The following is a 16,429-nucleotide window of genomic DNA, read 5'->3' on the forward strand; positions in this document are numbered from 1 at the left end:
TTCATTGTGAAGTATAGGAGATCGTCCTGCTACTTCGGGGCAGTTGAACCTACGCATGATTTCACAGGTACGAGCACCACTTTTGATCATTTCAAGCATCTCTCGTTTTATTTTAAGGGTGTATTTCCTCTTCTTGACTCCCTTATGGTGGTCACGCTTGGCTTGGGGGCTTTCCTTGTTGACCTTCTCTATGGCCATCATTACCACCAGAACTGCTCCAGACATTTACAATACGCACTTCACTCATCGTTAATACACAAGAATCGCTAATACACAAGAATCGATAATAGTCAAACAAGAATCTAGCAAAACATAAGCACAATGGGTTATATAGTCCAAGGTCACTGCACCGCTCGCTCATTCAAACTAACTGCTGTTACGCCGTAAACAAAAAACACTTGGCGGGTCGACGGATAACAAAAGACCCAGACAATGAGCGCTGTCCACAATGATTCATGAAACCAGTAATGAAAATCGTCATTCTTGAGAGGCTAGAAATTATAAAAGTGACACGAAACATATAAATAGCAAATCTAAAACTCGCTAAACTTGAGACCCTACTGTATCATATTGGTTTGAGAAACATAACAACTATGTATAAAAACTCAGATCTATGGAATGCTCCCAAACAATGTTAGCATAAGTGATGAATATGCAGTACGGTGCTATCAAACCAATGCAAAATCTGAATAATAAGTGAAATCAATTTTCTGTTAAATAGGTGTAGGTAAAAATTTAACCCACTAGAGCAAGTGCTTTTATCTAAACAATATATATTCAAGTATTTCATGTGTTAAACAAATCAACATCTGCAGAGCTCTCAACACTTTAAAACTCCCCAAGACAATCAAAACTATTGACATTTTAACCTCACCTGTCCAAAGAAACCTTTACCAAGAAGTTCTCCCTGAGTGAGATCAGATGCACGGAAGATTCGATGATTCTTTGGTTCTACACGGAATGACTTAGTTCTACTCAGATCATAGTAGCCAGATTCACGGGGAGAGTCACTAGGGAGAGGATAAGTAAAGTGATGAGAGAAAGAAGTAGCACAATGGAAGTTGTCATTCATTGTTTTACTGAATTTCCACATTTCAACTTTACAGTGCAGTACTGTATTAGGTTTGCTATGACAGGTTTGATTTGGTTGAATTTGATAAAAATCTGGCTGAGTCTACATGGATAGATGTAATTTAGGTAAGTTAGGCATGGTTGAATTAGATACAGTAATAAATAAATACAAATTTGCAAACATCATAACCATACTAAATACTTATCCACCTAAACATAAAAATTTTCAGCTTCCTGTGTAACAACTCCACTGCACATAAAATGTTGTGTACAAGCCACTATATATCTCATCAATGGTTAATAGTAAAAGGATACAGTAATTCTGAATGGTTCTCTTTAGTAAGTCACAAGCATCACACATGCCAATTCATAATACTGTAGGGTTATTATATACAGGTAAGGGACCGTTTATCCAGAGTCCCAGTATCTGGAATGCTCCAAAAACCACCAGCTATGTTCTGGAATGAATTACTTAAATGAGCTTCCAACCTTCTACAATGGCAGCAGAATATGAAGTAAGGATCCAAGCAGCTAAGCCACTCTTGCACCTGGTATGTGGGGTGGCATTGGAGTATGATACAACCTCTCAGATATTTGTTCCCAGGCTCAGAACGGAGAGGTTTGTTGAGATTTTCTCGTAATTTTTCCAGAAAATGCAGCTGATTTTTATCTCCGGAAACGCGTCTATAGACCCATAATTAAGATAATTTTTCCGGAAAATTCCAGACCGATTTCAATTACCTGTACATCTCCCCGGCTTACGACCACCAGCACTTACGACCTGCCTCAGTCGTACCAAAATTTTGTCAAATTACATATTTTCGAGTCCCAACGTTTTGTGGTGCTGAGAAGAAAAAGAGACACCCATTTGAGATTTTCTATGTATTATTTAAGCATTTTTGACTTAACAACCATTTCGACTTACGACCTGGATTTGGGTCCCTAACCCCGTCGTAAGTCGGGGAGGAGCTGTACTGCTATTGGAGAGTTCCAGGGATTCCGGATAACAAAAAGGTTACTGTATATGAATATATTTCATATTTCTTGGAGGTTAGTTTACGGTAGGTGGTATCATGAAGGATATGCCACTGACATTAAGTGAAAGATTAGTAAAAAGTGTAAAATTTGGAGGTGGATGATAGAGCAGAAAGGTGAAGACCAAGAAGAAAATGGAAGAATGAGTGAGGAATGCAAAAAAAAAAATGGAGTGGAGAGCAGTAAGAATAAATAAATGACAATGAATGAGAAAATGTGTGCATCGGCTGTTATTTCTGGCCATGTCACATTAACCAGCAAAATGATGGAAGGAGTAACAAAAATAATTGGACACCATATTAATGTTCTGTAGTAATGTATTTCTGTACTGTCTGAAAATAGTAAAACATAAACAATACTGTACTTAATGTCATAAAAAACTATATACAGGTTTTTACCTCTCTAGTCCGGCATTCTGTGGTCCGGAAACTCCCGTGGTGTGGAACAATTTTAGTTTGCCCAATAGCCAACATCCCTAATGTACCTCAACTGTAATTTTAGTTACAGTACCATCATTTCACTTTGGAAGAATAATTATGGTAGCATTATAGGTAAATGAAATAGTATTTTAACAGTATTACTTTTTCTTGTTTATTTATTTCCGATCTTAAGTTTTTATGCTTTATGCAGGGTGTTTCAAGGGTAAATTTCCATGGTCTGGAAATTTCCATGGTCCGGCACCGGTCAGGTCCTGAGGTTGCCGGACTAGAGAGGTACAACCTGTACTGTACAAACATCTATAAGAAGATATATTTAACGAAACATACTCACCAATAAAGTATCCAAGTGAAGGCAAGACAATTTCATGTTTTGGTTCAATTCCAGATAAAAAAGCATTCTAGTTATTGTAGTTTTATGTCAGAAAATTTTGCATGCATGCACGCATTCATGCGCACACACACACACCAAAGAAAACAAACATTTTATGAGCACCTTTGTTGTTATTCCTTCTGTCTCCTAATACTTACTTATCTAATAACTTAGGAAGGGAGGATGCTCTCTCTTTGCACCCTCTTCCACGTCTTAACTGACGACTGCGTTGTGTACCGGATACATAGCCTTCATCCCTTCGCTTAAATAGACGCTCTCGCAAACCTGCAATAAATATGAAAAAGAAATTCTGTCAAATCTCCAATAAACAGGCTTCTATAGTTCCACACAAATTAAATAGGCACTGGTTAATAATTGTAGTAAGATTTCTCATCTAAAAATATTTGACAGAAATGCCATCTACAGTAAGTTCCTCCTTAACATCGGGGTTACGAAACAACGTTAAGCGGATAAATTTCCCCCCTACGAAATATATAAAATACAGGATTTACGTTCCTGAGCCTCCCTTTGCCCCACGAAAAACATTACAAATACAGAAAATCATTGCCATTTCTATAGAAAATAGTATAATATAGAACTAAGAGTACTAAGTTTGCATTAGTACTAACCGATGGGCGAAGGTGGTAGGGCGAGTGTGTGGTGGGTATTGGAGCGAAGGATGAGGACGGCAGGAGGGGAGGCGTATGGCGGGAGCGGAGGAGGGTGGGAGCGTAGCAGATCGTGAGAGGAGGGTCAGTCACTGAGACTCTGCGGTTGCCTCCTCCTCCTATTCTGACTGGGGTTTCTCCGCCCGTTTGCTACTCCTCCGTTTAAGTTTGCTTCTCCTCGGCTGCTTTGTGCTCCTCCTTGGCTGCCGGCTGTTGTGAAGAAGCTGCTTCTACCGTTCTGTGACGAAAAAATGAATCCAGTGTTGACCACTTGGTGCTACTCTTCTTCTTATAGATCTCAGTGTAACAACCAAGAATGTCCTCAATGCTGCATTGCACTTTGAGCTACGTTCTCTGCTTGGGTCGTCATCTAGAAGCATTTGCATTGCTTGTTGGAACATGTTCAATGATTCTGCCATCCTCTTGGAAGTTAGCGTTCGTTGAAGTTCTTCGTCGTCGTCGTCGTCTTCAACAGGACTGTGTTCTGTTAATTGTTGCAGATCTTCATTAGTGAGCGCTTCAGTATGGGATGCCAGGACGTCCTCAATATCCTCCGATTCCAGCTCATCAAAGCCTGCCTGTCTAGCCAAGCTGAGGATATCCCTATTCACAGCTGGGACTAAGTCCGTGAATCCCGTAAAACCGTTGACACACTAGGGCCACAATTTACGTCACACACACCATTCAGGCAACTTTCTGAAACTTCTTCCCAAGCCTTGCCAATGTTGTCAATTGCATGAAGAATGTTGAAGACAAGCCAATATTCTCGGATTGTGGTTTTATTTTCTCTGTCCGTAGCCTTAAGCAGCTGGGCCATGGTACGGCGTAATTAATACGCCTTGAATGCGGCGATGACGCCTTTTGGTCCATAGGCTGCATCAGTGCTGTCATGTTGGGAGGCAGGAAGACAACTTTTACACTGTCATGCAAGTCGTCGAGATTGGGAGGATGAGCTGGAGCATTGTCAACAATCGTAGGAATTTTGAAGTCAAGGTTCTCCTTGGCACAGTATTCCTGCATTGCAGGGACGGCGTACAAGTTTAGCCACTGGCTAAATGTGGCGCCGGTTATCCATGCCTTCTTGTTTGCCTTGTAAATGACAGGAAGGTGATCCTTAGAGTAACCTTTCAGGACCCGTAGGTTAGCAGTGCAAGAAATCAGCATAGGCTTCAGCTTGAAGTCGCCAGCAGCGTTCGCTCCAAGCAGCAGCGTCAAGCAGTCTTTTGCCACTTTAAAGCCTGGTGCTCTTTTCCCTTCCTTGGAGATAAAGGTCCTCTCAGGCATCCTCTTCCAAAAGAGACCAGTCTCATCCACACAGAAGACTTGCTTCGATGAGTAGCCTCCTTCCTGGATAATCTGTTTGAATTCAGGTGGGAATGTCTCGGCAGCAACCGTATATGAATTGGCAGCTTCACCAATCATCTTAATATTGTGGAGGTTATACCTCCGCTTCAATCGTTGAAACCAGCCTTGTCTGGCTGTAAAAGTCTCTTCCTCCAATCCTTCACCCTCTTCGTCCTTTGTCGTCAAACAAGGATCTGGCCTTATTATGGATAACCATAAGGCTCACAGGCAAATTGCACTGATTCTGGTCCTCCATCCACATAGCCAGCATCTTTTCCACTTTTTCTATCACAGTACTTCTAGTACGAGTTATTTTAGTTGCACTGAGAGTAGTACCACTTCCAGCACTAACCTTAATCTTGTCAGCATTGGTCCGGATAGTACGCACTGTTGTGGGGGTTAGATCAAGCACAGTGGCTACGTCCACAGCATGTTCCCCTTTTTCAAATCGGGTTAATACATTAATTTTCATAGCACTTGTTGGGAACTTGGAAGCCATTTCAAATGGTTAGAGTACAGTTTCAGAGCAAAATCACTTAAGCACACATGAATGATGTGAAATCATAACAGAGACTGGCATAGCGTCGCTTGGGGACGCTGTGACGTTCCGCAAATGAAGGCAGCGCACCGAGCCGAAAGAGCGTAGTGCGGCCAGACAAGAGCGGGTGATGCGCTGGAGAAAGTAGTCTGTGACTACGCAAAACGACGTAGTATCAGATCACTGGGACTTTAAACGATATTTTGGTCTCTAAAGTTTAGCGACGTATTACCGAAACAACGTTAAGCGGGACGACGTTATACGAATACTTACTGTACAGTGATCCCTCGGTTAACGAGCGCCTCGGTTAACGAAATTTCGGTTAACGAAATTTCGGTTAACGAATTACCTTCCATAAGATTCTTAACTTCGGTTAACGAGCATTCCCTCGATTAACGAATTCCTTACGAGCACCCCCTCAACATGTTTTCGCTTGCACACTAGCTGTCATATTAGTCCGCCAATACAGTAATCGGTTCTAGGGCTTAAATTCCTTACTAGTTTAGTAAATATCAAGAAGTTTGTACTATTCAATAATTTTAAAAGTCTTATATTAAAATTTTTAGTCATTTTAACAATTATTTAACGTAATTTAAGTACAGGGAAACTAGTTTTTAGCGCGCCAAACAGCCTGTCAACGCACCATACAGGCGTCAGTCTCTGTGTCTTTTCAGTGGAGGTAACATCTTGCTTCAGACTCTCTTCAACATAAACGTTTTTTTCTCTTTCCAAGCAAATTATTGGTCATTTTGAAATGTATTTTACATATTGACAATATTTAATGCAGTGCAGTGTTGATTTAAAGACAATAATCTTGAATTACACCAAGTGAACTAAAATTTTATGGGTGATATGGCGCCATGGGGTGACTTCTCTTCCACCCCAATGCCTTCTCTTCTCCATTCTCCTCCACCCCCATTCTAATTCCCATCATCATCATCCAGGAGACTTCTACATACACACCTCAAAGTAAGTGTACTTTACTACCTTTTTTGTTGACTTTAGGCAATTTTCAGTGAGCTGGAACCACTTACCCAAAACCCATTGAAACAATGGTTTCGGTTAACGAGCAACCTTCTAGAATGAATTGTGCTCGTTAACCGAGGGACCACTGTATAAGCAAATGGACATACTGTACAATAGTGTATGCCACTGAGGGATTTTTTACAAGAAGGTAAAAAATCCCTGTAAAGCACACTGTCTGATCTATGATAAAAAATAAGGCCTACACTCTCAGGCCAAGTTCCAAGTAAGATAAAAATAAGTTGTGTTAATATCCTCTTTAAGTTGTTTCTTAAATACAGAGGAATACCTGTACACAGGTATCGGACCATTTATTCAGTGTCCCGGTATCCGGAACGCTCCCTAAACCAGCTAAAGTATGTTCTGGAAAAAAAAATTATTTAAAATGAGCATCAAAAGTAATTCCCAGGCAGAGCGGGGATATTTCCAACCATTCCCTACCCGTGACTTGTATGTTATGGTTATTTTGCAACTCATAATTTCAGGTAGATACACTATATTAATTTTCTTCATTTTCTTTACTCAGTTACATACACACTTCAGTCTTACATCCAGAAAGTGAAGAAAAAAAGTATTTTTCAACACATACAGTCCACATAATTTTTTTTTTTTTTACTCAGTTACAAGCACAGTTACTGCAAAAACAAACTCTCCATACAGAAAGTACAACAAGAATTAAAAAATATAATTATCATAAAGTAAAAAGCTTTGTGGATCTACAGGTTTCCACCACGGAGCCATGTGGCGAGTGCGTGGAGGTCAGAGGAACTGCGGCGGAGCACCAATGCTAAGGACGCTGCTGCAGTGCTAAGGCAAGTATCTAGGGCAATTGCAATGCAGTGTGAAAAAAAAAAACACACACACACACACACACACACACACACACACACACACACACACACACACACACACACACACACACACACACACACACACACACACACACACATGCATGCACACACGCACACACACACACACACACGCACACACATGCACATGCACACACATGCACATGCACACACACACACACTGAAAAATAAATGTAAAACTAAAGAATTCCTTATCAAGGAAACTATGCATATCATGAAAAATTATCTACACAGATTGAGACTGATTTACCTTCTTTCTGTTGCTGGTCATGGATGGGCGAGACGTTCCGACATGGTGACACAAAGGGAAAACTTTGTCGTCTTGTCGACACCTGCTCTGGATCATGCTCAATGGTTAACTGAAAATCAAAATACATATATGATTTTGCTATTATAGAAATGATCAAAACTGAAATTTGTCCCATGAATGGAACATCATCCCAAAAACATATACTGTGCTGCACCATTGTGTGCTACCTGCTGGCAAAGCATTTAGTTTTTGAGAAATCATCTAAATTTTAAAATTAAAAAATATCAACTGTTTCAGTACTACAGTAGAGGCACATGTTAATGTACACCTTGATACTGATTTGTGATAATGTGACACTCTATTTTTTACACCCACTAATATGTATTAATGCAAATCCAAAACACAATAATGTGAGCATTGCAGTGCAATGGTGAGCCATGGAAAATTTTCCTGCCTAGTGCATCAGCTTTCCACCAGGGTTCAACACACCATATCATGGCATGCGCAGACAACTATCTCTGTGTTGTTTATTTCATTATATTGTCGCAGTGGTTGTACTGAGTTCCCATATTCCAATTCATCATGCCTAAGCACCCACCTTCAATATATTCTGGTAGCACACATGTGGCTGTACAAGTGATGATTATGATTACAATTAAAATTGTCAAATATTAAATTTTTCCATTAACATAATGATTACACAATCCAAATATGAGTACTACTGTGCAACATATTCTGGATTATGGTTATTATTACAATTACAGGTAAACCTCAATTTACAATGTTCCCATCTACAAAACATGCATTAACAATGCTGATATATTAAGATCACTCCCCTTTTTGCGATGTAAACAAACTCTCATTAACAATATTCATCTTCCCTTCAACTTGCCAAGTCGGCAAGTGCATCGCACACCTATACAGGTTGACAACCCTTTATCCGAAATCTGAAAAGCTCTAAAAACCTAAATTTTTTTGTGGGGCTTTTTTTTTTAACAGGGAATATTAGCCCACCCAGGTACAGATCACTGACCCACATCGGGGCCTGGGGGGCAAAAATGTAATAGTAATAATAATTATAATAATAATAATAATTATTCATAGTAAATAAAATTTTTAATAATTATACACCAAAATAAAATAATAATGATTACAATAATAATAATAATAATAATAATAATAATAATAATAATAAAATTAATAATAATAATAATAATAATAATAATAATAAAATTAATAATAATAATAATAATAATAATAATAATAATAATAATAATAATAACAATAATACTGTAATAATAAAATAATAATACAGTAAAGAAATACAAGAATGAAAAAAAGATCAAAAGTGAGAAACACGACCTAGACCTATGAATTATTATTATTATAATAATTTTTATTATATTTTAGACCCCCAGGCCCCAATGTGGGTCAGTGATCTATGCCCGGGTGGGCTAATACACATATATACAGTATTACCCCGCAACGCGCTTTCACTTAACGCGTTTTCGCATATACGGTGCCTTGCCAAAGCTGAACTTTCACTTAACGGATTTTTCCACAGCAACGCGGTGAGTGTCCGGCTCGAGAGCTATTTTTAGATTCGCACCACCCCCCACCCGCCACCCTGCCTGACTGCCTGTTTTAGCTCATAAAATTCATACAAATTACCCAGCCAGAATATAGTTTACATTGCTGGAATTCTTATAATTTGGTGATCATTTTGAATATAAACAACATATTTTTTGCATTAAACATACAATTTTTAGATAAAATGTTTAATCTGAGTAAGTATGTTATCTTTTGTCCAAAATATATGACATTTATATTCAAAATATTCCTGGTCTTACAAGGAATCCAGCAATGTCAATTATATTATCCTAACTTTAGTTTGAGGTATTATTTATTAAAATTTAGTGGTTATCCCACACATCTCCTTGGGACGGTTGGTGGGGGGTGGGGGGGAGGGAGGGACCAACCGACCGACCATCTGTTACCCGGTGAAGAATTATTTTTTTTTAACTGAAGATATTTGTTTTAGCTCATAAAATTCATACAAATTACCCGGTCAGAATATAATTTACATTGCTGGAATTCTTATAATTTGGTGATCATTTTGAATATAAACAACATATTTTTTGCATTAAACATACAATTTTTAGATAAAATGTTTAATCTGAGTAAGTATGTTATCTTTTGTCCAAAATATATGACATTTATATTCAAAATATTCCTGGTCTTACAAGGAATCCAGCAATGTCAATTATATTATCCTAACTTTAATCTGAGGTATTATTTATTACTAAATGTTAAAAACTCTTGAATGGAGGATTGGTGGGGGGTGGGGGGAGGGTTGGGACTGACCGCGCGGTTGGAAGAGGGGGGGAGGCAAGGTGGGGTACTTTGATTGACAGATAGTGTTGAAGAATATATTTTTTTTTTTATTAACTGTAGATATTTGTTTTAGCTCATAAAATTCATACAAATTATCCGGCCAGAATATAATTTACATTGCTGGAATTCTTATAATTTGGTGATCATTTTGAATATAAACAACATATTTTTTGCATTAAACATACAATTTTTAGATAAAATGTTTAATCTGAGTAAGTATGTTATCTTTTGTGAAAAATATATGACATTTATATTCAAAATATTCCTGGTCTTACAAGGAATCCAGCAATGTCAATTATATTTTCCTAACTTTAGTTTGAGGTTATCCCACACATCTCCTTGGGACGGTTGGTGGGGGTGGGGGGGGGGGAGGGACCGACCGACCATCTGTTAGCTGGCTGTGTACTGTAGTGTGAGAGGGGAGGGAGTTGAGTCCATTATTTGAATGGACATTAACTTGGCGACTGTATTTCTCTTAAGTATTAATTGTGTGCATGTACCATCATAAAATTAAGATGTTATTTTTACTACAACATAGTTATTTGTCGTCAAAAAGTGGAGTTTGGGGGTCGGGCTGGGTTCTATTGGAATTAATCCCATATGTTCTGTTATTCACTTAACGCGGTTTTCACTTAACGCGGGACCCTCTGGGTTCAATTGACCGCGTTAAGTGGGGTACCACTGTATATAAAAAAAACTAACCATTCTGAAAACCGAAAAATTCCGAAAACCGAAATGCCTCTGGCCCCAAGGATTTCGGATAAAGGATTGTCAACCTGTATCATATAGATTTTTATTTTTTTATGTATATTTATTTAACCATACTAGTAGATAAATTATTCAGGATTATTTGAGTAAAAAATGGTGCTTCTAACTCAATTAGAACTGATTTTATAGACTCCAGTATCAACTTTTTTTTCATAAATGAATTGATTCCCATCATTATATCATGTCAAAAATTATATTTAAAGAACTTTTATTGGAAGTCTTGTAGATATTTTATTCAGGATGATTATGGTATAAAATTCATCTCTCTAACACAATTAGCACAGATTCTGTAAATAAAAGTTTATAGTACACTTTTTTGCTCGGATTAGGAGGCGGTGCAGTGAGGGAGGGATAGTGCGGTCACTTTCTCCCAATGGGAGATTTCCGGGTAATGAGATGATTCTCTCAAAGCTGAAAAAAATCCTCCATCCCGGAATTTTACGGGTTACGGAAAAATGTTCTCAGAAGTTCCAGAATAATAAATTTTTTCATCTCTCAATGCTGGAAAAAATCCCTCATCCCTTGAATTTTCCGCGTAACGGAAAAATATTCTCGGAAGTTCCAGAAGTTGTGCATTACCCCATCTTTTAAACCTGGAAAAAAGTCCCCCATCCCCGGAAGTTTCCGGGTATCGGAAATTTTTTAATTCAAGCTATCGGAGAGTTCCACGTTTGAGGGATTCCGACTAAAGGAGATATTACTTACCTCCATCCCTCCAACCCATTGTGTGTCTCCAACTTCTGCCTCTCGCTCATTCTACTAGAACTGTCATTCATGATGCAACATTGTATATTTGTTATTCATTAATTAGTAAAGATACGTTACTGTAATAATCTGTGCTTATTAATACCTGTACCCTTCATATACAGTACTGTTCTGTATATATCTCATAGGTAAAAAACAATGTCACCAGGAACGAATCTCCATATATGCAATGGAACCAAATTAATTTCTCTAACACAATTAGAGCAGATGTTGTGAATTAATTATTAAACATGTTTTTGCTAGCAGCCTCAAAAATACCTTAGCTTTTGTCTTTATCGAAGACATCCTCAGGTCATGAAACCCACTAATCCCCCACCCTGACAATGGGTGACCTGACATTCTATCAGAAGGTCAGTAATATGATACCACTATTTCCCCACCCCACCTCCACCTGACACTGAGCAGGGCAGGTCAATAACATGAGATCCTACATCGTAACATTTCTTACATTTTTTTTTCATTAGTACTGTTATCATGTTTTTGTGACTGAAGTAAGCAGTGTAACTCTGAAAATGTCTGGCAAGAGCTTTGCTCGCCATCTTTAAAGCCAGGATGAAGGCTACATTGCCAGTCCCCACTCATGGAACTCCACAAAGTGTGTGTGGGACTCAGATTGATGTCTCCACTCACCTTAAGAGTCCACTTAACCTTGAAGAGACATGTGACGACCAGAATTGTTCTTAATGATGCGGTGAATGTTGTTTAATTGTGTTGTAGTGATTGTAGTATTGCAGGAGTTCTTATTTTTTGGGTGATACATAAGGGTGTCCGACTGACCAGGAACCTATCCCATTGAACCCCTTATTTTGACCTGCAATGGGGTTTTCAGGAACCTAATCCCATCGCAAAATAGAGGTTTACCTGTACAGTATTTCCTTTATTGCAATTACAATATAACTAAGATTACATTAGTTTCAGTACAGTAGTCTTATTACGATTATGATCAAAATCATTTTCATATACAATACTGTATTACAATTACAATCATGATTACCATATGTACTGGACTCGAGTACAATTCAAGTTTTAATAAAATTTTTATGCAAACAGTAAGGGGACGAACTATATACACATAATATTTTTGAGAGATTAAAATTCACCCATTTTCGTGGTGTACAATTGCTACCCGGGACATGCTCGCAGTAGGCTAACCTTACTGATTGATTGATTGATTTAAAATAACGGCTTAAAAGACTAAAATCAAATACAGTCTCTCCTCGACTTATGACGGGGTTCCGTCCCGACGACCAGGTTGTAAGTCGAAAAGGCGAAAATAATACATAGAAATTCTAAAATGGGTGTCTCTTTTTCTTCTCAGCACCACGAGAACTCTCACTTTTATGCTTACCAGCCATTTTAAAGGGAATTACAAACAAAAAAATTTTCAGTACACAGAGCGATCACTAAAGTCAGGACTCGAAAATATGTAATGTGAAAAATATTTTATACGACCATGGCCGTCGTATGTCCGAGTTGTCGTAGGTCGAATATGTCGTAAGTCGAGGAGAGACTGTAATGCATGGTAAAAAACATAGGTAACAAATACTGTAACACAGAACTTCATAAAAAACAAAACATTTAAACATTAATAGATAACACTCAAAGCTTGTGTAGAAGACCGGCTTCCTCCACAATGGAGAGGACATCCTCTCCAACATTACCCAACACCAAAGAGAGACGGTAAGACCCAACTCCCCCCGTCATTGGGAGAGGTGCTTACTATGAAGATCTCTGAGACTAGGGCACTCCACCAAGGGGTATTGAACAGTCAATGGGACCAGGCAGTTATCACAATGGGGAGGGGGCGCCCTCTCCATTAAAAAAAAAAAAATGCATCAACCGTGTGTGGCCAACATTCACCTCAAGGCCGAAGTGTGCATAAGCATCTGCGTAGGTGTCAGGATTTTCTGTAGGTCCCATTCAGTGTGAGCGACAAGGGTGAGGTCGTCTGCATACAAAAGTTCAGCAATGGAAATTGCTGACACCTTTGCTCCTGCCTGGAGTCATCTTATGTTGAAAAGACCCTTCATCTGGTACTGTATCCACCCCGCCCCAAATTGGAACTGGCACAATTAAGGAAGGCAGTCAAGAAAATGAAAGAGAGAGTTGGTGCCAGTACACATCCTTGCTTTACCCTCGTTTGCATGGGGAAGAACTCAGACTGGGTGCCATTGTGTAAGACACTGCCATTCATGCCATCGTGGAGTTGTCTCACAAAAGCAATGAATTTTGGTGGGCAGCGAAAATGACTGAGAGTCAGTCAGAAGGCTTCCCTGTTGACTGATTCGAAGGCCTTGGTTTGGTCAATGAAGGCCATGTACAGGTCACAACGCTGTTCTCTGCACTTTCCCTGTATCTGGCGGGCATTAAACATCTTGTCAGTGGTGCCACGTGATGGTCTAAAGCCACATTGAGATTCTGGGAGGAAGTTTTCCACCTCAGGAAGAAGTCTGTTTAGGAGGACTTGGACGATAATCTTGCCAACTCCGGACAGCAGCGAGATCCCGCGGTAGTTGCCACAGTCTGACCGGTCTCCCTTGTTCTTATAAATGTTGACGATGAAGACATGTTTAAGAGATTGGGGGATTTCCTCCTTTTCCCATATATTATCCAGGAGAGAGTGAAGGCAGTTGGTCCTCCTGCTTTATACACCCCGGATGGGATTCCATCAGGCCCTGAGGGTTTGTTATTTTTCATCTGTTTGATGGCAGTAGCTGCCTCATCCAGGGATGGAGGATAGTTGAGGTGGGTCAGCTCTGGATGCTGAGGGACCTGCTGGGTAGTCAAGACAACTACATCGGTGTTTCGATTGAGCAGCGAATGGTAGTGCTCTTTCCAGCACTGAAGGATGCCTTCTTTGTCTTTAATTAGTGAGTTACTGTTGGATGAGCGTAGAGGGGCTGCGCCATTAGTGATTGGCCCATAAAATGTTTTAATGGAATTGAAAAATTTGCACAGCTTGTGTTGATCTGCAAGTTTTTGCATTTCATATGCTTTAATTTTAAACCAGTCGTTCTTTAGATAGCGAAGTTCATGCTGGACCGCCACTTTCTTCTTACGGAAGGTATTAGCTTTGGTTCAAGACTGAGGGTTGTTCTGCAAGTGAGTTGAAGCAGCACATTTATCATTGACGATTACATTAATTTCTGGGTCTTTTCATCAAACCAGTCCTGGTGTATTCTTTCGATCAAGCCGAGGGTCTCTCTGCAGGTTTTTGTCGTGACAGTGTCAAGAATACCCCATTCGGCACTGGGATTTGGGTTGTTTGTTGTCAAGTTGTTTATCAGCCCATGTTCGAGCTGTTCTCTGAAGGCAAGTGCTACTGCTGGATCCTCCAGACGCTTAGTGTTAAAACCTCTTCTAGAGGCTTGTTGCCTTTGCCATTTTGGAGCGACACGAAGCGAGAGCTTGGCTTTGACGATTCGATGATCAATGTCGCAGTGGTCTGAGCCAAGCATGGCTTGGGTGATGAGGATATCACGGCAATCTATTTTGCTAACAATAATGTAGTCAATGAGATGCCAGTGCTTGGATCGTGGGTGTTGCCACGAACCCTTGAACTTGTCGGCCTGCCTAAACAAGGTATTGGTGATAGGGAGATTGTGTGCAGCACACATGCTGAGGAGGATTAGGCCATTGGGATTACACTTGCCTAATCCATTTCTCCCTATGATTTCCTGCCAATTGTCAGCATCTCTGTCAACTCTGGCATTGAAGTCACCAAGGAACACAACCTTTTCTTCTCTGAGGATAGAGAATAGCACTCTGTCAAGATTGGCATAAAAAGCCTCCTTGATGTCATCCTCTGCATCCAGTGTTGGGGCGAATGCACTGGTGAAGGCATGACATGAGTGATTCAGTGGGACTCGGAGCGTCATGAGCGGCAGAGTTGTCCACAGCGTCTTTCCGCTGTTGGCGCGTGTCTGCCTCAGTATGCAGTCAGGCTAACTCGAAAGTATTGACACTTTCTTGTGTGGTGCTCCTCCAAGCTTTACGGTGTGGAGTAATCGTCTCACAGGTGAGGGGGTGGTTTTGGCACTTTTCAGGTTTGTCTTTAGACTATCCTTATACCTTTTCAGTTACCCGCCAGCATTACATTTATCATTCGTTAGGTGACTGTAAAGTAAGAGCTTTGGCAGTCTACTGTTGTCCATGCGGTTGCATGACCAGTCCAATGTACTGTAGTTGTTCATGGATAATGGTAGCCTCGATGCTCCTACAGTTGGCGTCAGCGAGAATACTGGCATTTGCTCTCGTCTTCCCAACAAACTCAGAGGATGGAACGTACACTACGTTGGTGAAAGTTTTCAAGTGCCTTGAGGTGCCTCCTGTATGTGACCCATGTCTCTCTGCCATATAGCAGGGTGGGGAGGACCACTGCTCAATATACGTGCAACTTTGTAGATAATCTAACCCCTCGCACTATTCATACTCAATTTCTACCCATTAAGGGTCTTCTATTAAATCAACCTGGGCACGACCACCTCCCCCACCCCCTCTTGGTGCCAACTAGGGCACTATTGGAGGGCAAACTGGCAATCCTTGCCAGACTTTATACAACATGTGTGAAGAAGCTGAAAATTCATTCACTATACTGTAATACAGAAAGAGGAGATACTGAACAGACTTGCTACGGATGAAGATTTATTGTCTGTACCTAAAGCTTGCAGCCTAAATGAGTTGACTGTAATTACAGTGAAAAGAAATATGGCAAAAATTAGAACAAGCATTGCTGCAAGTATCGCACTTGTCAATGCCATTGACACCTTCACTCCACACCTTCCATATTGTTCAGGCAAATCCTCGTGCTTCTGGCTTCAACATTAACAATAAATCAAATTCATCATCCTCATCACCATTAAAGGTGAGGGGCAAATTTACTTATCATTAAAAC

At 39.8% G+C, this 16,429-nt stretch overlaps 1 protein-coding gene across 3 annotated transcripts in view; it reads right to left on the reverse strand.

Moving 5' to 3' along the window:
• The window catches only part of LOC121858790 (LIM domain kinase 1-like), an 89,868-nt gene that overhangs the window by 44,822 nt on the left and 28,617 nt on the right, over positions 1-16,429 (reverse strand). For all 3 annotated transcript variants that reach the window (XR_006087511.1, XM_042355426.1, XM_042355425.1), the window contains 3 exons: positions 7,609-7,717; positions 3,075-3,201; positions 875-1,010 (listed from right to left, as the gene is read on the reverse strand). Coding sequence is in view for 2 of the 3 variants with exons in the window: in XM_042355426.1 (XP_042211360.1) it covers positions 875-1,010; positions 3,075-3,201; positions 7,609-7,717 (372 nt within the window). In the remaining variant the exon portion in view is untranslated. The remainder of the gene's footprint in view (positions 1-874; positions 1,011-3,074; positions 3,202-7,608; positions 7,718-16,429) is intronic.

The sequence above is a fragment of the Homarus americanus genome, unplaced genomic scaffold (genome assembly GCF_018991925.1).
Source record: "Homarus americanus isolate GMGI-L3 unplaced genomic scaffold, GMGI_Hamer_2.0 scaffold41807, whole genome shotgun sequence".
Taxonomy (NCBI): domain Eukaryota; kingdom Metazoa; phylum Arthropoda; class Malacostraca; order Decapoda; family Nephropidae; genus Homarus; species Homarus americanus.